This window comes from Aristolochia californica, unplaced genomic scaffold, assembly GCF_029961685.1.
Source record: "Aristolochia californica isolate CCGP_79_NKW_82.1479 unplaced genomic scaffold, dmAriCali1.0.hap1 SCAF_13, whole genome shotgun sequence".
NCBI classification, from domain to species: domain Eukaryota; kingdom Viridiplantae; phylum Streptophyta; class Magnoliopsida; order Piperales; family Aristolochiaceae; genus Aristolochia; species Aristolochia californica.
Genome location: NW_027181804.1, coordinates 2,141,749 through 2,167,469, shown reverse-complemented (window position 1 = coordinate 2,167,469; position 25,721 = coordinate 2,141,749). Strand labels below are relative to the sequence as shown.

Genomic DNA, 25,721 nt, shown 5'->3' with positions numbered 1-25,721 from the left:
AGTTTATGCATAATTATGCAGCTTTTATAAATAATTTTATGCTGAGTGTATAGATAATTTCATATATAATTTATTTGATATGTTTTTTATGCAAAGTCGGCTCGAGCTGAGTTAAAATCATTGGGCTCAAGCTCGATTACAATTTTATTTATGGAGTATTTATGGAGTATTAAGAATTCCAATATGTTTCTTTCAATGAGAATTGACTATAAGTTGGAAAGCTATGGATGAAATCAGAAATTCACTCTTCTGTCAATGTTTACTATTCCTTTATTTCATTTCGACTGAATTAATGAGGAGAATATCTGCCTTGTAATTATCTTGTTACTTTGCTATTACTAATTCTTGACAGTTACTTTGTGAGACCCACGGACGTCACTCTCGTGGTCCACCCTTCATGTGTACATGGACCTGCATGTGTACCACCACCCTTCAAGTGTTACACGGACCTGCATGTGTACCACGACCCTTCATGTGTTACACGGACCTGCATGTGTTGCAGGACATTACTTTGTCCTCTCTAACTTGTGGTAGGAAAATAAAAGACTTACAAATATTTATTTTTTTGACCGATTTTATTGCATTTGTGCTACCATAAGAAACAACAACAAAAAAAATAATTAATGGGGGTTTTTGGTTTATATTAGAACCAAATTAATTATTTATAAATAATAAAATATTTAACTAAAATAATTTTTTTTGTTTTAACAAGAAATATTTTATGACATATTTTCCCTAGAATAAAATGATTTTTTTATAAATAATAAAAATAAAGTTGAAGTAAAAATTAAATAATTAGTCAATAGTCACTAGAGACTCCTGATTATCTTATTGGCGTCTCACAGTGTGACCCTTCTCAGAAACTCTCAACAGTCCTTTCAGCCACGCTATATATTAGAACTTTGGGTGGCAGAGAGTTCATCAGGAACGGAGGCAAATGGATCCCCTACCTTCTCTCCTCTCATGCCTTCCCATTCTTTCAGTTACTCTGCTTCTGTCCATTTTCGCATGGAGAAGCAGAAGGGTCAAGACCCAAAACTTCCCCCCAGGTCCCCCTATACTTCCAATCATCGGCAACCTTCACCAAATTGGCGGATTAGCCCATCGATCCCTGTGGCAGCTCTCCAAACGATACGGTCCCCTCATGCATCTCCAGCTCGGGAGCGTTCCAGCAGTCGCCATTTCTTCGGCTAAAATCGCCGAAATGGTGCTCAAAACCCATGATCTCGACTTCTGTGGCAGACCCGACCTCGTCAGCTACAGAACAGTCTCTTACAATTTTCTTGATGTCGCTTTTGCACCGTATGGGGAGGGCTGGCGACAGATGCGGAAGGTCTGCACTCTCGAGCTCTTCAGCTCCAAGAGGGTGCAGTCGTTTCGTTTCATTCGAGAGGAAGAAGTGAACCACTTGGTCGGAAACATTTCCAAATCTTGTCAGTGGAGAGGGGTTGTGAACCTCAGCGAGATGCTGTTCTCCCTCACGAACAACGTAACTTGCAGAGCCGCTCTGGGTAAGAGTTACCAGGTCGGCGATGGCGAGAGGAGCAGGTTTCATCAAGTTCTCGCCGAGGGAGGAGAGTTGTCTGTAGCTTTCTTCGTTGCAGATTATTTTCCGTCTCTGGGTTGGGTGGATGTCCTTACGGGGAAACAAGGGAGACTCAGAAAGGTTTTTCTGGATCTGGATGGGTTCTACGAGGAGGTGATCGAGGAGCATTTAAACCCCTCCAGGTCTGAAACATTGGAGCAAGAAGACTTCGTCGATGTGCTGATTAAAGTCCAGAAAGAACTAGGATTAACAAGAGATCACATCAAAGCGGTTCTCATGGTTAACTATTAATTATTAGTCTGCTCACACTCACTCATTCTTCGTTATGAAACGTTAATTTTTCTCTTCCATCAACGATATGTTGTTCTTGTTGCAGAACATTTTATTCGGGGGAACAGATTCAAGCTCCACTGTAATGGAATGGACGATGACGGAGCTGATGAAGAACAAGAAAGTCCTGAAGAAAGCACAAGAAGAGGTGAGAAGGGTCGCTGCAGGAAAAGCCAAAGTCGAAGAGTACGACGTCAACCAGCTTCATTACCTCAAATCGGTCATCAAGGAGACTCTACGTCTACATCCTCCTGCTCCTCTGCTCGTGCCACACGCGACCACCAGAGACTGTAAAGTCTATGGCTACGAGATCCCCGCCAAGACGAGGGTCTTCGTCAACGTATTCGCCATTGGCAGAGACCCCGAAAGCTGGGACAGCCCCGAAGATTTCATACCAGAGAGATTCTCAGACGATTCGATCGACCACAAGGGGTCAAATTTCGAGCTGATCCCATTCGGAGCAGGACGACGAGGGTGCCCTGGTATAAACCTTGGGATGGTGATCGTGGAGCTCGCTCTTGCAAATCTTTTGTACGCTTTTGACTGGGACTTTCCTTGTGGTTGGAGCGAAGACGAGGAGGACGAGAACGAAGCAGGAGGAATCGCCATGCACAGGCGATCTCCTCTTCTGCTTGTGCCAAAAGCTCACATCAGTTCTTGAGCTGTGTCTCTGGCTGGCAATTACCAAGGGAATAATGTCTCCATGCAAATCCCATAAACAATAAAGGTTAAATGTCACAATCATAATTACTGACGATGCTGTCCCAAAGAGACCTGTGACCTGTGTTTAGGGCTCTAGTTTTATGCTTCAAATGTTACTTAGTGTTTAAATTTAATAATAATAATAAAAAAAAATACTTCATGTGTTGATGTCCTATTTTTGCAATACTCATAAAATCTAATCACAGCCTAGTGGACCAAGAATTTCAGTTCCAGATGAGCGTGGTTCACGTATTTCCTTGTTTGAATAGGATTCCTCATCTTTGATTGCAGACAAGGTCGACTGGTCTTCCAATAAATGCTCAGTAGTTTTTAACCGTGTAACTTCGTTTCGATTATTTTCATCTTGTCTTCGTTTACTTCTTGATTCTGATCGGTAAAAATGACAAATACAGGGAGAAAAGATTCATCAAAAGCATCCCACATGAGTCCAAAAGTGCTGACCTTGCATGGTTTGCTCTGAAGATTTATGTCCCAGTGTTGGTTTCAGATGATTGAGAAAATGAAAACGATACCTAACATCCCCATGGCTCATAGAAGACATCCGTGGGCAACTGCAACAGTTCACCCAGCGAAGAAGAAATAGAGACCAGAGAAACCAATAAACCAGACACCACGAGGCAGTCATCTCTCAGATTTTGCCCTAGGAGGGGCGTTCTGGAACAGCCCATAAAAAGGTGATCTTCTTGCAAATAAGTCCCAGATAGATTAGTTATAACGAGTGCATGTTACGGCAGAATGATGGGCTGCTCCCCCTCAAGCTCTGCTATTACTATTACTGAGTCCGACATGTCAAGTGTAAGTGGCTCCGATTTTCGATTTGGGTTCAGAACCTGCAAGAGTTAAAATTATGAGATTGAAAACTCAAGCCATCATGCATCTCCAAAACTACACCACACAATCTGAATATTCACCTTCTTATTGTTCTTTATATATCCAATAGCAACTTCCCCACGCAAATGTGCCCTTTCAGAAAGCTCGGAAAATGAAGGTCTCTCACCCGCTTTCATGTAGAGGCCAATGTCCTATCAGCATACCAGAAAATGACAACAAAATGCTTCAGGTAGGGTTGCAGAACACACTTCAAAAATAAATGTATGAATGACAATATAATTGTAGTCATACAATTTAAACTTCGACACAGGATGGTCAAAAAGCTCTTGGTTTCACTTCGAGAAACGAGGTGTTAATAACTTTGGATCAGTCATACGATAAGCTAGATGGAAAAGGGGTTTACCTTCACATAAATTTCATCCCCCTCTGCATTGAGCAGATCTTTCCAGACTTCATTCAGTTCACCATTCTCTGCCACTGTTTCGAAGAAAGGGATTTGCTTATTCTCTTTATAGAGTCGACTAGACATAGATATGTTAAAGGAGATAAAAATAAATAAAAAATCAGAACACCCTGAACCTTGGGCAGTCACTAGGCTCATTATTTCTTCTCCACCGATATACGTCAGTGATGGGTTTATTCTTGCAATCTGCAAATAACAGAAGATAAGTGTGAACAAGTGTATGTTTTTACAAGAAACAAATGTGCATCCAAAATGTGTAATAGTTTTAGAGGGCAAAGTATGGATTACTTGTTTTCCCAATTTCGTGTCCACCATTTCAGCAACCAAGTTTTCTACCTGTATTATAATTTACCACTATCAATAAAAGGTAAATACCTGTATTTTAGATGAATAACTGAAATTGAAGGATCACGTAGCTATTTATTCTTTAATATATCAGAACAAATTAGGGCTTTTAACTGTATATAACAATATAAAAAGGGAGCTCATACAAGATTGGTTCAATGGTATATCGTAAGCTTGACAGTTGTTAACTTTAAACATAAATTCATATGAATGCCTTTCAAATATGAAAAAATATAATAAAAATCATATTAGACAAGACTTTGGTATATTTAACTTTTATATATCCACCAGAAAGCTTGTTAGGGCTCTAACATGTACATGCTACACTCTTACGGCATATACTTCAATATTCTACAGATTAATTTTCTTTGATTTCATCCAGTTGCTATGAGAGAATCTTTATTTGGCATTGCAACTTGTTGGAAGCAGCATTTTTCTTCTCCAGTATTGTTTTCTGGGAGCTTTGATTGTTACACATCATCTACTACTATGTATATTTTCTTTTATTTTACCTCTCATGCCCTTTATATCCTCTCCTAATAAATTTTGTCATTCAAAATTAAAAGCAACTAAGCCCAATATGGACTCACCTTAACCCTGTGTTTCTGGCAAATAGTTTCAGCCAGGAGAAGAGAATATGCAGAATGTTTGTCTGCTCTTGATGGATCTGAAAGAAAAACTTTATATCTAGATTAATTCCAAAGAGAAATAATTTCCACTAATTGTTATTACCTCCAGCTAGCCATTCTATGTCAGAAATGACAACAATTGAAAACGGAATATCTTCTTTGCCCTTGAAAGAACTTTGTATATTGAGTATAGCTTCTTTTAAGATATCATAGTTCATGGGATTTCCTACCTGACAGACACGAGTAGATTGATTATAATACAGATATGGACATAACTCTTAAGAAAGAGAGAGAAACAAAGAGAGAGAGAGAGAGTACCCTGTGACAAACATGAACATTTTTTACTTTATTTAGACCAACTTGATTAGTGGCTTGATTTCTTTCTTTAATGGAGGCAACTGAAAGTATTTCCTATGATTTCATAAATAACAAAGTCAGAAATGAACCAATTAAAATAAGAAATTGAAAAAGTAAGATCGCATGCTAGTGAATAAAGATTGTCGTACTGATGCATCAGATGCTCCTTATTTCTTTGAATTCTAGTAAAAACTTACTAAATTGCCCATTTGTCCTCAAAAAAATTTAAAAAATAGTAAAAACCCGTACTGATGCTATAGCTAAATACGTTAGAAAAAATTCATTACTCATGCATTTCAATGGATGAGTGCTCCCAGATCTCAATAGCAAATACATGGTTAAACTCACTATTTGTCATTTAAAGATGTTTTACAATGGATGATGACTGGCTTTTGTCCTATTATAAACTATCTTCCAAAACAGATTGATCCTACTACCAATCAAAAAGTGTCTTGGCAAGCTCATACTAATAAAATAACCTTTTTAGGTCATGGATTCAGTACCTTCATCAGCAAGAATTCATTTTGACATGATATGAGCAGAAAAATATTTTGAATCACACAAGCAGGAAAACACTAAAAGGAAATTAGAATACAGAATTCATCTCCTGTTCTCTTACGAGACAATTATCATTAATGAAATCGTCTATCTAATTTGGCCATCGACTGTTTAATAACAAGCTCTAGAAAACAAGTCAGGATTTTCCCATATAGACTTTCTTTTTCCCCAAACTTTTGATTATGCTGTTTTTCTGTCTATTTTTTTCTGTGGTCATGATGCTATTCTTTTTTTTTTTTTTTAAATGAATGATGCTATTCTTTTGATAAATAGATCAGTTGAACATTTAACAAATTCATGAAAAGAACTACTTTGTGAGAGATTTTTCTTCAGTTTTATTTCCATAATGCATCCACTTGTCAAACCTTATTCCTCCATCCCAAACTAGCCGATCAATTCTTAAATAAATAAATAAATAAACACACAGGCTTTTTATCAACAATCTATAGCAAAAGGCCAATAGTATGGAATCGTGTACCAATTTACTGCCAGGTCCAAGATAAGCATCATATTCACGAATCATTTCATTGACATTTGGGCGCCATCCAAGCATAAGTATGCATTCGGTCGGGCCCAAAGTCCAATCTGATGTCTGAAACAAGTAGACGATATTAAATATACAGATATCAAAATATTTTAACTTGTCTGAAATCAATGATCTTTAATTCCTCAATACCTTTGAACCAGACTTTGAAGGGCGTTTCACAATATTTTGAAGTCGCATCTTCGTCAACTCAGATACCTCTGAATTAAAATTGCTCATTGCCATATTTTCAGATGTATCCCTTAGAATTTTGGTAGCACTCGGTAATAAAAGTTGTGTCCTATTTTTCCAGTGAACTGGTGCAATGAACAACACCTACATATCAAAATAGAATCTCATTAATAATTTTGGAAGAAGTTGCTTGCTTCCAAAGGAGGCCTTCCGAAGAGTTTCATTACAACTTAAAAATTATGCCAGAAAATTAAAACAGGTATGTACATTATTTCTGATCCTGTTACAGATGAATAAAATATTGTCAAAATAATTTTATGTTTGTATTTCCTAAATAATTAACATAAAATATATGTTCTTATGTTTATCTAAATGTTCAGATACTTTGTCAGTTTCCTTCAGCACTTCTTCATCATTTGGGTGGAAGTTTATTTTCCCATCTCTGTAAAGACCACAAACTACACCCTGCAAACAAGCAGCTAAAGCTCAGTAAAGCAATTCAAGAAAAATAACTCCTTTAAAATAAACTGTTGTTAAATTTCAAAGACAGTTTGACCTCCTGAAAGCCGCGTCTAACATTCTTATATGTATATCCTTCAAGGTTAGGGAAACTGCAAAGATTGAATACATCTTCTGCAGAAATGAAGAAATTGAACAGTCAGAACCAAAAGAAATAAAATGTTAGCAGCAATAAGATCTTCACTTTCGTACTCGCAAAGAAAAACTTAGTAGAGCTCTATCCTCGTTGAGTAAAATTCATACACCAGTTTATGAAGCCCCATTTTTCTCATGCAGTTAAGGAATTGCAATCCAATTACATTGTACAAAAAGTTGGAAAGTACAACAAAAAACAAAATGAAAGAAGAACAAGCATCCTGCAGCAGTTCTTCATGGAATGAAGGAAGTACTTTGAATGTTAAGCAAGTGCCTGTAGATTTTTATAAGCCCCTTTTGCCGAGAACACTGAACAAACAACTTAGATGCAACATTTTCAACGGGCTCCACCTTTAAGCCTGAGATTGATTTCAGAAGTTCACATGTGCTGGAGTCAGCAACCTACAACAACATGAGTAAAAACATTTAAAACACCATTTTGTTCATCACTAAAGCTTAAGAGGACCAAGTTAAGGGAGGCAGTATTCATTTAATAATTTCCTCACATCCACCCTAGAAGCATTAATTTTTGTTTCTGGGATGAAAACTGTCAAACTTATCTGATCAACTCCAAAGTAATCATACAATAATTTCCTCACATCCTCCCCAGAAACAAAATGGAAACTGCCAAACTTATCCGATCAACTCCAAACAAAGCTCCCACGTATCAATACTAAGTCTAATACAAAAGAGAAGAGTTAACATTTGCAGCAAAATTTCCTTATTGACTCGAAAGGAAGCAACACAGTTTCAATTAGCAACATGTCAATCTCTTATCTTTCCTGACAGATGCTAATATTATTTCTAGCAAGCCAATTCTGAAATCAAATCCCATTAAAAAAAATAAAAAATTTAGTAAAGTTCACAATGAATACCACCAAAATATAGCACATTATGGAAATCAGACTGATAGAAGTACTCTCGCATACCTCAACGATTGTTGGGATAGATGACATCTTCGGCAAAGGCTGAAGAGCTAAAATAGAGAGGAATGCATCTGTATTAACTTCATACCTAATCAGCAAGAACATTCCCATGAATCTCTTTCCTAAGCTTCAATGGTACATGATCAGAGGAAGATGCAACTTGAGTACATAAAACGATAAAGGTTGAGGTAATTCTTTGTAAAGCTAGACACATGTAAGAACCAAATGAATGATAGTAGAGAAGTTAACAGCAGTAAAGGCTGGATCCTGTTTGCCAAAGTTATTACTAACATTTGTATAATTTATCTTGCTTAACTGTTTTAAGAACTATCTGCCACTCCTTGACATATAGATAAAAATATCAATTTTTGTGTATCTCTCAATATGCAATATATAATTTTTTGAAATACCAAAACAATATTTCTCTAGGTTCAACCAGTAATGAAACTAATTTTCTCCAACTAGTATAGTCAAAATCAAAGAGCAATTTGTCAGATGCTTGGCCCTGTTGACTTATTTGAGCATAAGCAGACAACTGGAGCACCTTACAGCCAGAGTACGCATTTTTGTCCCTTAAATGCAGTTTAAAGATGTTATTAGGTGATAAAAATCAAGAAATAACAGGAATTTTGAGTTAGAAGAGGAGAAGAAGTAAAGGGGGAAAGAGAAGCAGCAGTGGTGGCTGTGTGATTAGTCTCTGAAAATCAAGACTAATCCTCTTTATAACTGCTTTTAGTGAAATCGAGATGAAAGGACAAAAATGCCCCTCAAGTACAATCCTCCATATCTCTCTCTATACAACTTAGATTTTCAAGAAATTTAAGCATTGTCTCATGACATAAAAGACTGCCTATCTGATACATTATGACACTTATCAGATGTGTGTGTGTATATATACACGGCTGATCCAATACGAAAAGCCATTTGGTGTGAAACATGCGAAAAGGTTATCTCAGCCAGTCGATCATGATCGAACGGTTGAGATAGCCGTTGATTGGACGGCTGAGATAGTCGTTGATCGTGATCAGATGGCTAAGATAGCCGTTGATTGTGATCGGATGGCTGAGATAGCATTTCACATGTTTCGCACTAAATGGCTTTTCGTATTGGATCAACCCTCTATATATATATATTAAATAACCAAAATACCCCTGCCTATGTAATTTAACATAAGGAAATAATCCCAAATGAGTTGAAATCAGGAAAAATCATAAGACTTGGCTAGTCATTTTGGGATGGACCTACACCCAACTTTAACACAGTATCAAAGCAGGAAGTCTGTTCAATTGGGCCTAGTTCAGGGCCCGTTTAGTTGTCCCCAAAGTAAAATGATTGGAAATCAAGACTATAAGTCCTGATTTTTCGATTGATGTAGATATCCCCTACTTCGAGCCTCTGGTTATGACAATATCCTTTTCTTTAGAACTTCAGATTTTTGTGCATATAAATACTAAATTGATAACAGTGACCTATGCTGACACAAATTAACACCAGATATAGTTTGGGCTTCCAAACCATGATTTTTTTTTTCAAAAACTATGATTATTTTTACCATCACTCATGAGTAACATTTGCCTTCAGATCATAAAAGTAGAACAAACAAATGTCAAGTTTGCACCAAATACATTGAAAGTAACTTGAAGGAGTAAAGGAAAAATAATGAAATCGATTAGTTGAAACCTTCATTTATTCCACTATTATTTATTTATTTATTTATTTTTTAATGATGCTGATTTTTATTAAGACAAAAAACTCGAAAGAGCAATTTACAAAGGAGGAAAACCTTCCCAAACAATGAGACTATTACTTGTTTTTTACTGCTGGTTACATTCACATTACACTCAATACTCCCTCGGTGAGGCTTGACTATACCTCACAACAAAAAGCCCCATGCGACCATTGAGCCAAAGACCAAATCCACTTATTTCATATATTTTTAACATACCAATGCATTAAATAGTCAAGTGCAAATAAAATTATTGAGTAACAAAAGATATACCTATCACCCTTTGCAGGCAAAATAATAATAGATCGAGCCTCATGAGCTGCTGCTCGTTCAAAAGACTTTGTCAAGCAAAGGCTACAACTGCAAAGATCAACAACAAGAATTTTTCTCGTAACACGTGTTGAGCTTCACAGATTTCTAGGAAAGTGAGTAATGAACATGAGAGCTAATCAATGCAGCTTGAATAATCACCTACCTCTTTGTAAGGAGATCAATATGGTTCAGATCTTTGGAAATGCTATATGCGAGCTTTTCCATCTGCTTCCGCGGTAAGTCAGACAACAGAAGAATTCTTTGCCGCCTGCATACATGCATGCAAGGAAGCATGGTAACCGATGAACAAAAACCTGAGTAATTTTTGAAATTGTAAGAAGAAAGGATGGTAGTTTCTGTAAAGGGAGCATATGGTGAATGAAAGAAACCAATGCAGTACATTCGTGAGTAACTTAACATAGGTGAGTACTACATCCATCAAAGCATATACCTGGCTGTAGCAGTTCCCAGATGAACTGCCAATTCATGATATTTATTAAGCTGCTTTAGTATAAATGTCAAGTGACTATTTACGCCACAAATAATGATATGATCACTTTCCATGACTTGAAGTTGAGCTCCTTCTCTGATTTTTTGCATATTATTCTGTTCACATAAGGTAGCCGTCAGGATGAGAGCCACAAAAGATCAGACAGGAAATATTAGATGCTAATCTACAATGGGGTTTAGTCAGGCTTAGAGAGTTCATCAGAACGTTAAGTATGAAAATTATGTGTGGTTTCCTCCTTTTCCTTAGAGAACACACATCCAAGGAAACATGGCTGAGATTTTCAAGGGCTTCACTGAGAAACTGGATGAATGAACATTTTAGTCATAGAATTACCAGTACCCTGCAATTGAATAGCCTAAGAAACTTAAGGAGTAATTATGGTAGCCAAGAACTCACTCTGAATTGTTCAGTCATGGTACTCAACAAGCGGGAATAAAATAGAATACCCCAAATTGCCAGAACCAGACCAATAATACGTTCTACACGAGTTTGTTCCTGTGAGAGAAGAAGAAAACATAATATCAAAGATCAGCCAGGTCAGCAAATCAAAACTTATAAACGAGTTTCATTTCTGACATGGTTAGGTATTTAAAACTCATACCCGTAAGTGAGTTGACGAAGAGCACAGGCATGCCCAGGCTTCCCAAAAACAATCCTCCAGAGACTGCTGGTGGTTCCTGAAATGTCTCAAGCATGAAAATTGAGTAATTAAACAAATGCAGCAAAAATGAGGATAAATAAAGCTAAATAGCGAAGGATATAGTGAGCAGATTCCAACCTTGAACCTTGTTAGAATTTTTTTTTTTTTGAAATGACCTTGTTAGAATTTGAAAATCATACAATTAACAACGACACTTTTGGGAATATTTACTCTTGGGTGCAAGTGCTCTGTTTATCTAGTTTTAACACATGTACAGGTAAGCCAAAACCGCCAAAACCCACAGATCACACAAAACAAATAAATCTAAGACAAAGGGCTAAGAAGACCTAAAGCTATAGCAGCTTAAGGGTTCTGAAGCAAAAAGATGTAGTTCATGTTCTACACTATTGCAGCATGATACAGTGCCACAAATATCCTTGAAATTTGAATGGCAGCTCTATGAATATTATCATTTGACCATATAAAAAGGTAGAAGAAGCTAACCTGTATCTGTAGAACAGAAAGCCCCCAACAATGACAACTGAGAAGCACGCCACAAGCAACACAAAAAGAAACCTAAAATATACAATTTTCTACAGGTTAAAAAAATGAACTTGCAAATTGCATACAGACAAGCACAGGAAAAAAAACACTCACACAATAGAATCAGTACAATGCTAGCAAATTTAATACCTTACTAGTAAACTTCATATAAATCATAACATTGGGATCTATGACATCCATATGAACTTTATATTGTCACAACATACTATTTACAGATGGAGGAGAAGAAGAAGGAAAAGAAGAAACTAACTGCAGCAAGATTCTAATAAATAGTCTCAACTAAGTATCTCTGAGATGAAGGTTATGAGAAGAGTTCAAGATAAAGAGAAAAATCAGATTCTATAGGACAAATAGGAGCTAGTTACATAATCTATACCTAACTATGCCACAAGATTCTTTGTTTAAGGGAATAACCTCAAATAACTCAAGTGCATGACAACTCACATTAAAGATGCACTACATTTGTTATTTATTAAGACCGCTAGAAAGACTCACTGAGCTTTTAATTTCAGAAGGAAAACTACGTAGTAAAACTTCTGGATAGTTTATGAATCCATTCATGAGCAAATGCAGCATTCTAAGATAGGAAATTGGCACCCATTACCAGCTACACTCTTAAGAGTATTGTTGAAAGCAACGTAGGATCGTGTCATATATATATGGACTCGGACTCCGATCTGAATGGCTTATAGGACCATTTTGTCTGGATGATACCTGACTAAGGTCCATAGACCAAGGGCAGCCAAAAATGACGTCCAGTTTGGATTCAGATTGACACTTATCTTCTGTATAAGGTTGACTCAAACCGATTCTAATCCCTAATTTGGCTTTAAAATGAAAATCAGACTGAATGTGGTAGTGCTTTAGAAAAGCCAGAAGAAAATGTGAAATCGAACAATAAAGGAAGAAATAAGGTTCTTCTTTAAAACTATTACAAAAGGTATTTTTATTTTTTATTTTATTCATAAAGTCAACAAAAATTTGAAATTGTTAGTGGTAGGAAAAGGTCCACATTTCATGGTCTAAGCATATGATTCACATCTCAGGCCAGCAGTCTCATAGTGGGTGAAGTTGTTGTAGGAGAATAACCCCACACTAGTTTAGCTTGAAAGATCCTATCCTTACTAGTTGGGAAAAGGCAAGACAATCATAATCTGACAGAAATAATGAATTCACCATTAAAAAAAAACAGAAAAATAAATACCAAATGGGCTGCAGGGTGGAATTCAGATTTCAAAGCAGTTGTGTTTAGTCCAGTTATATAGATTCAGATTTAGAGCCTGATGTAAACCAGGATAACAGGCTGAAATGAAAACTACTACCAGTCGAACTTTTATTAGATACTTCAGGTTATTGGGTAATTGAAAATCATTGGGATTCCTAGCCCTAATTTAACTGCATGCAGTGAAATGTTCAAGCACACTGAGATAGACAAAAGGCACTTCTATCCACATCTGGAAAAACACAATCAGTAAGCCATGAGTAGCTGTGAAGCAAAGCCTATTAAAAGTAAAACCATGTACAATTAAATAAAAAAGATAAGCAAGTAAACCACAGTCAAATTGTATGCACTACTTACATTGTTATGTTTCGCTCAAGTTGTACGTTGAAAAGATAAATTAGCCGCGACAAGAACCATTTAGCATCTTGAAATGAAGGAAAGGAAATATCCAACTTGAGTGGTAGGGGTTTATTCAAAGAGTTGGATATACAAGCAAAAGGTGAACTAGTAGAAGCAAAAGCACCAGAAAGATAGACCAACAATTTTGGGCTTATCCACACAAATATCTTTATATGGTTTAAACATGACAATCTGTAAACGAAATAGGCTGGTAGAGATAGCACAAATAATCGAGCTTGCCAAACCTGCCATGAATTTAGAAGAAACAAGATAAAGAAATAATATTGAGGGAAGATACAATATCAAGTTGCATGACATAGATCAAGCATAACAAAAGAACAAGATTAGGTTAATACATAACATCTAAATATATACTGAAAACATCTCGACAGCACTGGATAGTAATTAGCTATTGAAGAACTAAGTTATGTCCACCATTAGGAAATTAACCATTTGCACATGGTCAAGAACCTCTGACTTAAGCAGGCGCTTCAGTTTATTAAATTGCTTGTAAATTTAAATAACATGTACTGGTTTTCAACAAAGATAAAGACAAATTCTATTGAAATAAAAGAAAGAACCAAACACATGCCACAAAGAAATGAAGGAGACTGAAGCAGCCCCCTCACCAGAAATATGATAAGATCCAAAATAAAATAATTTTCCAAGAATGTGTTAGGATCCAAATAATTTTAGGGGTAAATTAGTAAAAAGGGTGTAAGAGAATAATGGATTTTTAGGGTTTAGGTAGAAGGATACAATAGTCAAAAGTTCGGATTTAAATCGATGCCTATATTTAGGAGAGAATTGGCTTCTAATTTAGTTTTAGGAGTTTCTATTAGATGTCAAATTGACAAAAGCAAATTAGTTTAGGAGTTGGTGTCTAAGTTAGCTAAGGATTAGTTAGTTTTATTTTCCTATTCAAAATCTATGTAATCTCTTATTTAGTAGAATGTTTAAGGAACGTGTATTATACTCAGATAAAACCTAATTCTCTTTCTAAATTCTCTTCCTCCCTCTTCTCTATCTCTCCTTCTCATCTCCAACTCATCCAAACCCTAACCTACTCTTTTTTCTTTTTCTATCTTCCTCTTACCTTTTCCAACGGAATCATTACAGAATGTAACTTCAAATTTCAGTTTGGAATTACCAACTTGCCAAACATCAATTTGATGAGAATGCAAAATTTCATATTCTTATCCCTTAATGTTAGGGCTTTTATAATTATTTGGTGCCTAAATATACTCATTATTCTTATATTTTGATTTAGGATGCAAATGAAAGCGTTAAGTGCAAAACGAAGGTATTTGGGTGATTCTGGACAGTTTCGACATTATTGTGTAATCTGGGCATAACTCTCTCATCTGAGCTCTGATGGAGATGATTCAAGATGCTCTGGAATTCCAAGAAAACTTTCTACAACTTTTATGTTTTGAATTTTGAGCAATACTGGCTGCATCCGGGTCGAAACCGGGCTAGGAGTTCCGGCACGTGCACTGTGACCCATACCTGATGCACGAAAAGAAAAACCCTAAACCGGGAAAAAGAAAGGGAATAAAAGGAGAAAATGAGGTCAGTCTGTAAATCAGTAGAAAGATAAGATCCATTGGAACAAGAATTACAGTTAATTTTCAGGAATTGCGTAATTATGCTCATATGACGCGCATGCCAGTAGTCTGAAGCTTGTGTCATATTTCATGTGTAATCTTCATGTTTTCCATGTTTTTGAAACTTTAGAGAAACCCAACACAATTACATAAGTTCTTCACATGAACTATGAAACATACACCAAAAGTAAACAGCCATATTAACAGCAGAAATTTAAAAGTATCTGCAAGGAGAATACAGCATAAGAATTGCTCCACCATTTTTGAGTCAGATCAATGGCTTCATTCTTGGAACCACACTGTGAATCCATTTTGAACATAAGATCCATTGGAACAAGAAAAATTACTTTCATCAACTATAAGGCCTTATTAATGCATTTTTCAGGAAATGTTGGAAAAGTGTTTCTAGTAAAAATACATCTTCAAGGACCACTTGTCCTTCATGTTTCCTGGAAACACTTTTCTAGCTGAAAAAAATCTTACTAGGAAAATTTTGTGGTGTGGCAATTTGTGCTGAAACAAATTTATTTCCACAATCATAAGCTTTTAAACATAAGATCCATTGGAACAAGAATTACAGCTAATTTTCAGGAATTGTGTAATTAGGCTCATATGATACGCATGCCAGTAGTCTGAAGCTTGTGTCATATTTCATGTGTAATCTTCATGTTTTCCATGTTTTTGAAACTTTAGAGAAACCCAACACAATTACATAAGTTCTTAACATGAACTATGAAACATACACCAAAAGTAAACAGCCATATAAGCAGCAGAAATTTAAAAGTATCTGCAAGGAGAATACAGCATAAGAATTGCTCCACCATTTTTGAGTCAGATCAATGGCTTCATTCTTGGAACCACACTGTGAATCCATTTTGATGGATCTACTACCTGTCCGAGAATCCATTGCGCTGGATACCTTTTGACAACCATTCTCCCATTTTCCTAACAAAAAGTGAAGTAGCTCTTTAGGATAAACCATTAAACCCCCCATAAATTTACAATTCTTATGAGTTATGACAGCTATTTAAGACATCAAGATTCCAAAAATCTACACCAACCTATATTTATCCAAAAGCACAAGACAATATAGGTGCACGGTCTAATACATTGGGCCAGATCCATCTGGAAATGATTAGCCACCTCAAGAAGCTTAGAAAGCAACTTATGAACCTAAAAGGTCGCCATAGCAGATGTGGGACTTTTAACTCACACCAATATAGTCCAACTTTCGAAATCCCTTCACTTCACTAGAGACAGTAAAGAAATACAAACCACCAAAAGGATACACAATCAAATGCAACTAATATAAAAAATAAATCATTGTAAATGATTAATCGTCACAAGATCAAAAGTTACTTTTGTAAAATTGCTTTTCAGGGAATATTTCTAAAAAGATTGAAGCTGGATGGTCACTGCAACAATATATACCAAAAATGTCAAGAAGAAAAGAAAAAAAGCTAATGTAAACAAGGCAGTCTGAGCCCTACCATGAATTTGTCTGGATGAAAGATGAAAACGTGTCACTGAGGATTGGATCCACCGATATTGATGAGAAGATACAACAACATTCCTGCAAATAAAAGCTAAGCACCTAAGCAACCAAATTTCAAAACTATTAAATAAAAAGAAAAAACTTTTTATATCAGAAGATAAATTTGTTTCTAAATACATAAGTTAGGAACTAAAGCAGGATGATTCAAACATAATGCTATGTTTTCCTCTGCTATAGAAAGTCTCGCCACAAAAAATTATGACATATATGACTTGTGATTTTACTGGAGAACAGTACTGGACGAAAACATCACCATTGTATCAAATTTGTAGCATCTCCATAGTGAGAAAATGTTTGGCAAACTTGATTCTTACCATGAATACAAAGGCACAACAACATCCCAGAGAACAGAAAAAAAAAAATCTTGGTTCGCAAAAGAACATTTAGACATAGAAAAGAAGTGCTTAGTCCATTGAACCCGTACATTGACAAGTGGTACAGAGAAAATTTCCAATGCTCCTTCCAGTAAAAATTGGAATCGGGAAAATGCATGGTTATTGCTGTATGGTAATTGTTGTGAAGACTAAACATTAAGTTTCACCACAATTTAGTTCTTTTCGGCAATAACAAAAAGCTGTTCTGAACTCTTTAAAGCTAGCACAATGACATATCTGCGAGAAAAGACTACACTCAGTTCTACGCATAACAAGAGCTTCATAGCAGGACAAAGCAAGGATAAGATGACCAGTAACATCTCTTCTCCATGCCAGCACGTATGCATGAAGATTTCGTCAAGATGTAGATGACATGAACTATTACCCAGAAAGATTACACTTCCCTCAAACAAGAATGACCTGAATCAATCAGCACCCACTGGCCAGAACTTCAAAGTCTAACCAGTCCTATTATGGAACTCAACTACGCAACAACTTTCGAACAAGACACTACAGCTCGGGGGGCAACGTAGTCAAATTTGTACACGCAGTAGCTGGACACATCATCCGTGACCGGCCTATAAAGCTGGAAAGCGGATTCGGTGTCCACTACTATCGGGACGAGAAAAAAAAAACAAAGAAAACAAAAAATAAATCAATGCCCGTCACGATTCAAGCATGTTAAAAACATGAGGTATCCAACATTTCCTAAATCTAAATGCAAAGCCAGAAAGAAAAAAAACCGCTGCTCTACAAATTCTAACTTCCTCCAACTTCCGCATCAAATAAACTCCAGAATAGAAGCAAAAAGAAGAAAAGAGACCTCTTCGAAGAAGTTCTCTCTCCGACCAACGTCGAGATTCTAGGAGTATTTAATGGGAGACAAGCGGGCAACTGCGTAAGAATCATCTCCGATTCGGATTCTTCAGTTCCGTCGGAAAAGCATTCGCTTGCACTCCAGCCTTGAGCTGATTCTCCGCATGTAACTTCACACTGACCAAAAGGTCCGAAGAAGGCAGAGGCTCAATTTTACTCCGCTGGAAGACGACAGAAGGTAATTTTCCGCATCTGGAAAGGTTCCAGGCAAGAAAGGCGTAAATTTTTTATAGTAATGCCTGGCTTCCGGGAGAACCACCGGCACCTTTCATGGCGCGGGCACACTTCCCCAGGCCACGGCGGCAGCGCCACCCTGGTACTGGTACTTCCTCTCTGCCACCTCGTTACTCGTAAAGAGTGTGAAAAATAACTCGCTGAATAAATTGAATAATTAAATATGGACTCGTTTGCTTTTATTTATAAAAATTAATAAATAAATAAAATATTTTTTACTTTTTCTTAATAAAAATTAATTAATAATAAAATATTTATAAATTGTTATTGGAATACAAAATATCTAATAATAAGTTTTTTGTGTCTCCGAATTTTTTTTATTGCATATGATTACATATTTTCACTAAAAAAGAATAAAATATAATTATTTAATTTTAAATTATTAATTAATACTATATATTTGGTATAATTTAAGAGTAATTTGAACGTAAAAATATTAAAAATATATAAATTTGAGCTAAAAAAGACTTTTTCTTTTGCATATTACAATGTGTTTAGGTAAGATAAATTTTTATCTAATAAATTATTTTATAAAATCTCTATAAAAATAATAAAGTTTATTTAAAATATTTACTTCTTTTAATTTTATTAATAACTGTAGAAAGATAAGCCCAAAGCCACATTACTAAGAAAGGCTATATATCTAAAAGTATTGTAAGATGGGCCACACAACCAAGGAAGACCCACAAAATGAACCTAAACCCATAAGAAGTAAATATCACAAACTGATATCTTAATCATATAAGTTGGAAGATCAACATAAACTCATAAAAGTATCTTTATCCTATAATCGCATCCTAGAAAAGTTTTAATTTGAGTTAAATTTCTATCGTATATATTAAAATTAAATTATTTATTAAATTTATACCAGCAGAAGGTGAGTGGTGACGGAAGCCACTAGTGAGTAATCCAGCCGACACCAGTGAGAAGGAAGAAGAAGCATCACTCTAATAATTCTCTCTCAATGATTCAAAGAGACTTCAAAAAGATGTTAAAAACACACTCCACTCACAGCACCCATTGCGCAATCAATAACTATTGACTGCAACTTTGATAGAAGAAAAGAAGAGAGACCCAACCAATTTATCCATTTCAACTGCCTTTCCATTCCCTTTTGAATAATAAACTCTATTTATGCCAATAGAGTCCATGATATCATCCATCTTCCTTTTCGGAATGCCCCACCACCCACTATAGATGGAAAAGGAAGGAAAACTATCCCCACCAATAAAGTGCTCCGGTAAGCCACCAGTACTCCACCCAAAAAGACAAACAAAAAAGGAAAAAAAAGATAGATGGAGACAGAAGCAACAAAAGCTTTGGCAAACATGGACTTATATCAAGAATATCTGTTAAGTTTTTCTAGGCAATACATCATACCATGCTTGACAAAGGAAAAGGAAAAGACACAGGGAGGAAAGCTGAGTTGTGCTGTCTGACTTTGATTGCAATTCAGGAGTGAGGATGAGAGGGACGTTAGGAAACGCGCCCAACGGAAGCGTGTGGGAGTCACCGATGGGCACGAGCAAAACTTGTGGGGCTTCCTCCTAGTAATAATGTCTATGAAGGGCCATTTGGCTCTGGCTTCACCAGGGAAGGAGTTTCTGGTTGGTGAGTGTGGTATATGGCTGTGGCAAGAGATATTGGCATTATGCAGAGGGCTTTGGATTGGAGAAATTGCATGGCAGCACCCACATCTTCCTCCATGAGCTTCGCAACTTGCCTTTCGGTGCCATCATTTGACCATTTCTCCCATGCACGCATATGACTGCCTCCTTCACTTGCTTCCCCCTTAACAGTGCATAACAAAGGTAAATTAATGCCAAATTAGAGAAAAAAGTATTAAGCATTTGGAACAGAATAAGAAGTTATAACGATCCAAAATGCTCAAACACAATTATGTATCGAAAAGTACAGGATCAAGTACACTCATATGTTATAACTAATCAATGTGTTTGCTTTATGAAGCTCACACATTCATGGATCTTTTTTAACTTTGGCTGGAAGAGCATTCTAGGTGACAGGAAGAAGTTTTCTTCTTCTTCTTCTTCTTCTTTTTTTTTTTTTTTTTTTTTTTGAAGTTTATGTGCCACAAAGAAGATGATATGAGCAGACTGCTATGAATATTCTACAGATATACTACCTCAACAGACTGCAGTGGGATGTCGGCCACAAGCTGTGCCACTGCACCAGCTGCACCCAATCTGCTCATGCTCAGTACCTGCTCATTTTAAAAGTAAATAAATTATGGAAAGATAAAGTATCCTTGACCATTAACAGCTTTCGACTACATGGTACTGTACTAAGTATGGCTACAGTAGTGAAGTGGAATTTTAGATAATAATAATATGCAAAGGACCATTATGCACCACCAGTCAACAACCTCATATCAAACATAACATTGGTGCTAACTATGTGGTGATATGTTTATTAGTCTAATGATGCAATATCATAATACAGACGTTTGATTCCCATTTCAAAGTAGTTAGAAAAGGGCTGTTTTGGTTGCTTATAGAAAATAAGTCACAACCACTAAATTGCACAGGAAATGCTTAAGATGGTACAGCAAATATTTCCTTCTACAATTCTCAAAGATGAGAAATTTGTACCTTGACTTGGAGCCTGAGGAATTTAACATAATCCACTATTTCATCAAGCATTGCTGCTCTATCTGTCTGCGCAAATAATTCAAACTATTAAGGGCTGCATTTGATGACAACCAAATTCAAGTAAGCTGCTCTAAATATTTAGCTTAGTGACAACCAAATAATAATCAGGAGGATAGTAACAAAGGTTCTTGATTACAGAATTCATTTAGGAAAAAGAAAAAGGGAAATCTTATTGACTACTTACTTTTGTTGGAAGCATACGGTAAAAAAATGAGCTGTAAAAAGGAAAGATAATAATGAGAGTTGAGGCAAGTAACCTTGTTTGAATTGGGAACCAGTTCCTGCAAAGCCTTCATCCTTTCTGCAATTCTTTCCCTACGTAGCTATTCCCACAAAATGGAATGCAGCAGACTGTTAGAATATAAGATTGGAGAACATCAACAGCTGTATGGATGACCTTTGAGTCCTACTCTAATGTAAAATTTTTAGGCAGATATTCCACCATGAAAACAATTAAGCAAAAGTATAATGCATGGGTTTAACATGCCACTTGTCTCCAAGATACAATACACCCTTCCCATATGTATCAACTTGAATCTTGAAATAAAAACATTAACTCTAACAAACAGCACTTTGTACCTCGATAAAGAGAATGCACTTTATGTTTAGGCAGTAATTTTCTAAACTCAACAACTCAAGGATGTCAACAAAACAATGGTGATGAATGATTATGATTATCAAGTTATGATACAAGTGAGTGAGTAGGGCTGAAAGCTCCATAGATTGAAACTGGTGAATACTACCTATCTATGCATCATGAAGATTACGTGGTCCAATTTTTGTATGGATCAAGCAATGATTACAATTTGACTGCATCAGATGAAAGTTATAACTCCATAGTTCAAACTCAATCAAGCAACTAGGATGTACTTTGATAAACTAAAAACCTAGAATTAACTGAGGCCTGAACATCAAAGGTGGGCAAGTTTCAGCTCTCAAATGCATCGAATAACAAGTGGTTATGGCTCTACAGAAATAGTGCATCAAATTGCACTTACCCGCTCAGCAATACTGTGTGGATCAGTTGCTTGACCCCTTCTTGCACGCACTCTAGGACGAATTGCCGGGGGGTGTGGGAGCACAGGAACCGGACCTGAGTTGGCTTGCCCATGAAAATGCTGCTGTATAAACACCGTAGTTCATCAGCTTAAACACATCACACTGAATCCACACTAAAACTAACAAATCCCAAAGCATAGAAACTACAAACCCAGAAACAGAACCCAAAAAGCACTAGAACAGAAGATCAACATCATCAACAGGAAAACACGTTTACCAGAAAAACAAAAAAAAACAAAACAAATGCACAACAAAATGAATAAATCAATTTTACCCAGAATGCATCGGAACCTAAACAACAACAACAACAAGATGAAGAGGATAACACACCCAAGGTCCAAGAAGGCCAATTGGAGTAGTCAAACCGACAGAATTACCCCACCAACCACTCAGTGGGACCCCAACAAAACCCGTTCTCTACGGGGCGTTTGAGAATTGCTCAATAAAACCGAAACTCTCACCGGTTAACCCCCCAATAATACCCGAGTCAACCCGGGACAATCACGAAAATGACGGATTCCGTCCTTTCCCGTCCACAAAAAGACAAGAAAAGTCACGTGGCGGGCACGTGTACGTGCTGCACGCCTGGGTTAGTGGAGGGAGAAGCCGGGTCCATGCCCAGGTCAGAATGTCGCTTTTCTCAGGTACTTGCCACTGAGAAAAAGAAAAATTACCAGAGAAGAAAACCCTCGATAGAAGCCACAAATATCGGAAGTGCCACTATGGGGTGTTTTTGGGCTTTAGACAATAGTGGCTGTGGCGTTTTGGTAAATGTACCTGATGCGAGGGAGGGTTAGGGCGGATCGAGTGCAGCGGGAGCTGTACATGTCCGAATGTTGGGAACAGGCTCCCTAAATGCACGGGCTCCCTCTCCTGTAAGAAAAATAAATAAATAAATAAAACAATTTAAGTGAACAGACCATTATAGCCTTGGGTTTCACTGAATTGACCGGGGAGTGTTTCAGGCTGGTGCTTTGCCGCGAAATTTGGGGATAAAATTCGGAATTCTGGTGTTTCATCGTCTCCTCGTCGGAGGACGTTGGAAGTTCGAACAGAACAAGAACGCTACTGGATTGTTTTGGAAAGCGGGAACTACTGAAGTCTTGTTTATTCAGTCTTTGGAATTGGCAGGGAAAAGAGGTAAACGACTACTGTTGGGAAGCTTCTGTAATGAAAACGAACTTGGGTTATACGGCGAGTACCGGTCGGCGGGGAAAACGGGAAAAAAGCAAACGAATGGCAGAAAGCGTAATCAGCAGAAAACGAACTTGGACTGTACAGCGACTACCAGTAACCGGAGGCTCTTGGGATTCCACTCAGATGGAAATAAGGAAAACAGTAAGGGGTGTAGTGAGAATCTGAGCTTACCATCTTTCCAGACGCGATGGCTTTGCCTTCCGCCTCATCCCGGAAGCGCCTCCCGCTTCCATGAGCTTCCTCCTGCCTCGGGAACCCCTGCTCCAAGCTGAGCCCGAGAGGGAAAACCGGAGCGGAGAAACTACCCCCGGCTCCGGTGACATGACCGGAGCTCTCCCCAGCGGAGCTAAGCTGCAAAACGGCCAAATTAGAGTCGTTGCCAGCGTATGCAGGAGGCATGGCGAGTATCTGCTCGAGGAAGTCGTCGGAAAGGCCTTCCGGCGGGTTGGCCATGCCGGGAATTATTCAAAGGGTTTTCGACTAAGATTTTCCGGCGGGTAACGGATCTAGGGAGGGAGGAAGAGCTAGGGTTTATAAAGGGCATCGAAGGGAGGAGGATTTAGGGGAGAGTGGCGGAATCGTCTGCAGAAGGGGTTACAGATCCGTCGACCGATAAGCTGGACAGTTCTGGATTCCGAGAGGGGTTTTCGGATTTCGCGACAGAGAGAGAGAGAGTTGGAACTTGGAACCCCCTCGCTGTCTCGGCAGTCATAACTTTTCGTTCCTCTCGCGCATTTATAAGAGATTGGTAAAAGAAGACTCGAAAAAACACAGAAAAGGAGAAATCAGAAAAGAAAAGAGAGGAATCAGAAATCAGAAAGCCATTTTTCTTTTAAATTTCAACATTGTTTTCTATTCGAAATCCACCCAAATGCCCGCTCCATCAACATTATTTACAACCATAAAGAGGCTTCGGTGAACGAAACCCCGTAAATGTAATCCCTTTTATCCTCTAAAAATAATAGTTGTAATCGACGATTGAGATAGTTCGCACCAAATAGTTCTCCATACTTCTCATTGAAATCCCTATGTCCATTGTGTTATAATCATCTTAGATCTGGGGCTCAAAATTGTGTGGTTTGTCTGGTTTTATCACACCACCCAGACTGCTGCAGCAATGTCCATGTACCCCCCCTGGAGATTGTCACAAACACAAATTAGAAAGATTAGATAATTTTCTTTGCAAGACAGGATCTTGCTAATATGTGTTGGGTTCTGTCTACATGCAACTGAAAGTCTCCTGAGAGGTTCCCTTCAAAATTTCCAGAACCGTGTATAAGATCATGACTTGTTCATTTGATTTTTCTTACATTCTGCACCAGAATGGACATCCAATCCACACAAGTTGCAAAGAGTGATCAGTGACAATTGATTCACAAACTCTTTATCTTCCTCATTGCCTACCAAAACTAAAGAGCAAACCAGTGAGCTACCCAGTGGAGGATATTTCATACTACCCATCATCAGAGTGAGTTTATAGAAGTTAGAAGGCTGGCCATCATAGAATTAGCTCAAGTTTCCATCTCTGTTTCATCAACTAACTCTTTGAATCAGTATGGGCAGTAACGATCAAATTACCTTGAGATGACTTTCTACAACCATTATCAATAGTGAAGTCCCATTCCTTCACAAGAGCTAATATTAATTACTGGAACATGGAAAGCCATTGCAGCAATCATCGCTGGAGGAAACAGCCGCGAGATGAGCCCTGGAAAGAAATTACTGCAAACATCTGTCAATTGCCCTAAAACAAGAATGGGGGCAGCAAGCTACTATCCCTTTATACCTTGAAGGTCAATTGGGGGTTCCCCTGCTTGATAGTCTGCCACCAATCCTTCCCAGAATGTCCCTAAAATAAAAAAGCTAAATTAACGTAGGAGCAGTAAATACAAAAGTAGATAGAAAGAAAAAACCACACACAGTCGCTCACCTTCATGCCCTTCCTGGTAAGTGTGGTGCCCATCATATTCTCCATACAAGAAGTCCTCCTGAGTTCAACACACCCAACCCCAAAAAACACAGGGAAAAACGCAGAAGGTTGATTCGAAGAAAATATCTAAAGAGTATAACCGGTTTTTGCTTACAGGGCTGACGCCATTGATGGCCCAACGGTCGCGCTTGTCTTCCTCGAGCCGGCGTTCAATCTCGTGAAGCCTCGGCTGTGGGGGGAACTGAAGGTGAAAAGAGGAAGAAGTAGAACATTTTGGGACCATAGCAACCCAAGTTTGGTTGGTGACGGAGTTGAAGCGATAACAGAGACGGCCATTTCTCGCTTTTCTTCTCGGCCATCGTTGGGACTTTTGAGCTCCCTGCGAAAAACCAAGCTTTTCCCTGTCCAATTAACGGACAGGGTGGGGTCAGCTGATGTGTTCAACAAACTGCTGCCCTTGATCGAGATTGGGGGCATATCCTGACCGTTGGTCACTGTAATAATGGAAATTTTCAGCTTTTATCTGAAATAAAAAATGAATATTAATTTTTTTAAAAGGTGGAAAAAGACAAATCATGCACCAGCCGGGAATCGAACCCGGGTCTGTACCGTGGCAGGGTACTATTCTACCACTAGACCACTGGTGCTTGCTATGTTTAAGAGTAACTTTATAATAACTTATATTTAGTAATCCAAGCCCATCAAGGACTGGTCTACACGGAATGTTCAGATTAGGGTTTTATAATATTTTTGAATAATTTCCATTGAT

At 37.5% G+C, this 25,721-nt stretch overlaps 3 protein-coding genes and 1 non-coding gene across 9 annotated transcripts; 1 reads left to right on the top strand and 3 right to left on the bottom strand.

Moving 5' to 3' along the window:
- Positions 1 to 937: 937 nt before the first annotated feature.
- LOC137948459 (cytochrome P450 71A1-like) lies at positions 938 to 2,537 on the top strand. Its single transcript, XM_068794544.1, has 2 exons — positions 938 to 1,825; positions 1,923 to 2,537. Exons 1-2 carry the CDS (start codon positions 938 to 940, stop codon positions 2,535 to 2,537), a joined length of 1,503 nt encoding a protein of 500 aa, XP_068650645.1.
- Positions 2,538 to 2,931: 394 nt separating this feature from the next.
- On the bottom strand, positions 2,932 to 18,195 carry LOC137947899 (putative ion channel POLLUX-like 2). 3 transcript variants are annotated; one of them, XM_068793734.1, is made up of 24 exons: positions 17,811 to 18,195; positions 16,549 to 16,631; positions 15,298 to 16,003; positions 13,410 to 13,696; positions 11,771 to 11,842; positions 11,228 to 11,303; positions 11,023 to 11,121; positions 10,567 to 10,721; positions 10,279 to 10,383; positions 10,077 to 10,163; positions 8,081 to 8,165; positions 7,406 to 7,553; positions 7,054 to 7,130; positions 6,882 to 6,962; positions 6,459 to 6,641; positions 6,261 to 6,374; positions 5,186 to 5,278; positions 4,971 to 5,097; positions 4,829 to 4,905; positions 4,182 to 4,229; positions 4,010 to 4,079; positions 3,834 to 3,907; positions 3,511 to 3,621; positions 2,932 to 3,429 (listed from the first exon to the last, which is right to left on the bottom strand). In XM_068793734.1, the coding sequence occupies exons 3-24, from the start codon at positions 15,409 to 15,411 to the stop codon at positions 3,325 to 3,327; spliced, it is 2,388 nt and encodes a 795-aa protein (XP_068649835.1). In that variant the 5' UTR covers positions 15,412 to 16,003; positions 16,549 to 16,631; positions 17,811 to 18,195; the 3' UTR covers positions 2,932 to 3,324. The 3 variants fall into 3 exon arrangements, with proteins under 3 accessions (XP_068649835.1, XP_068649837.1, XP_068649836.1); XM_068793736.1 differs by having other exon boundaries at positions 15,317 to 16,003; XM_068793735.1 differs by lacking the exon at positions 17,811 to 18,195 and adding an exon at positions 17,373 to 17,416.
- A 1,209-nt stretch (positions 18,196 to 19,404) lies between these two features.
- On the bottom strand, positions 19,405 to 23,827 carry LOC137948399 (transcription factor UNE12-like). Of its 4 annotated transcripts, none has more exons than XM_068794483.1 (7): positions 23,194 to 23,827; positions 22,603 to 22,698; positions 21,765 to 21,887; positions 21,024 to 21,089; positions 20,707 to 20,772; positions 20,241 to 20,318; positions 19,405 to 19,888 (listed from the first exon to the last, which is right to left on the bottom strand). In XM_068794483.1, the coding sequence occupies exons 1-7, from the start codon at positions 23,473 to 23,475 to the stop codon at positions 19,658 to 19,660; spliced, it is 942 nt and encodes a 313-aa protein (XP_068650584.1). In that variant the 5' UTR covers positions 23,476 to 23,827; the 3' UTR covers positions 19,405 to 19,657. The 4 variants fall into 4 exon arrangements, with proteins under 4 accessions (XP_068650584.1, XP_068650585.1, XP_068650587.1 ...); XM_068794484.1 differs by having other exon boundaries at positions 21,765 to 21,884; XM_068794486.1 differs by lacking the exon at positions 22,603 to 22,698 and having other exon boundaries at positions 21,765 to 21,884; positions 23,194 to 23,825.
- A 1,701-nt stretch (positions 23,828 to 25,528) lies between these two features.
- TRNAG-GCC (transfer RNA glycine (anticodon GCC)) lies at positions 25,529 to 25,599 on the bottom strand. Its single transcript has one exon. It is a non-coding gene; the product is annotated as a tRNA-Gly (tRNA).
- Positions 25,600 to 25,721: the final 122 nt, after the last annotated feature.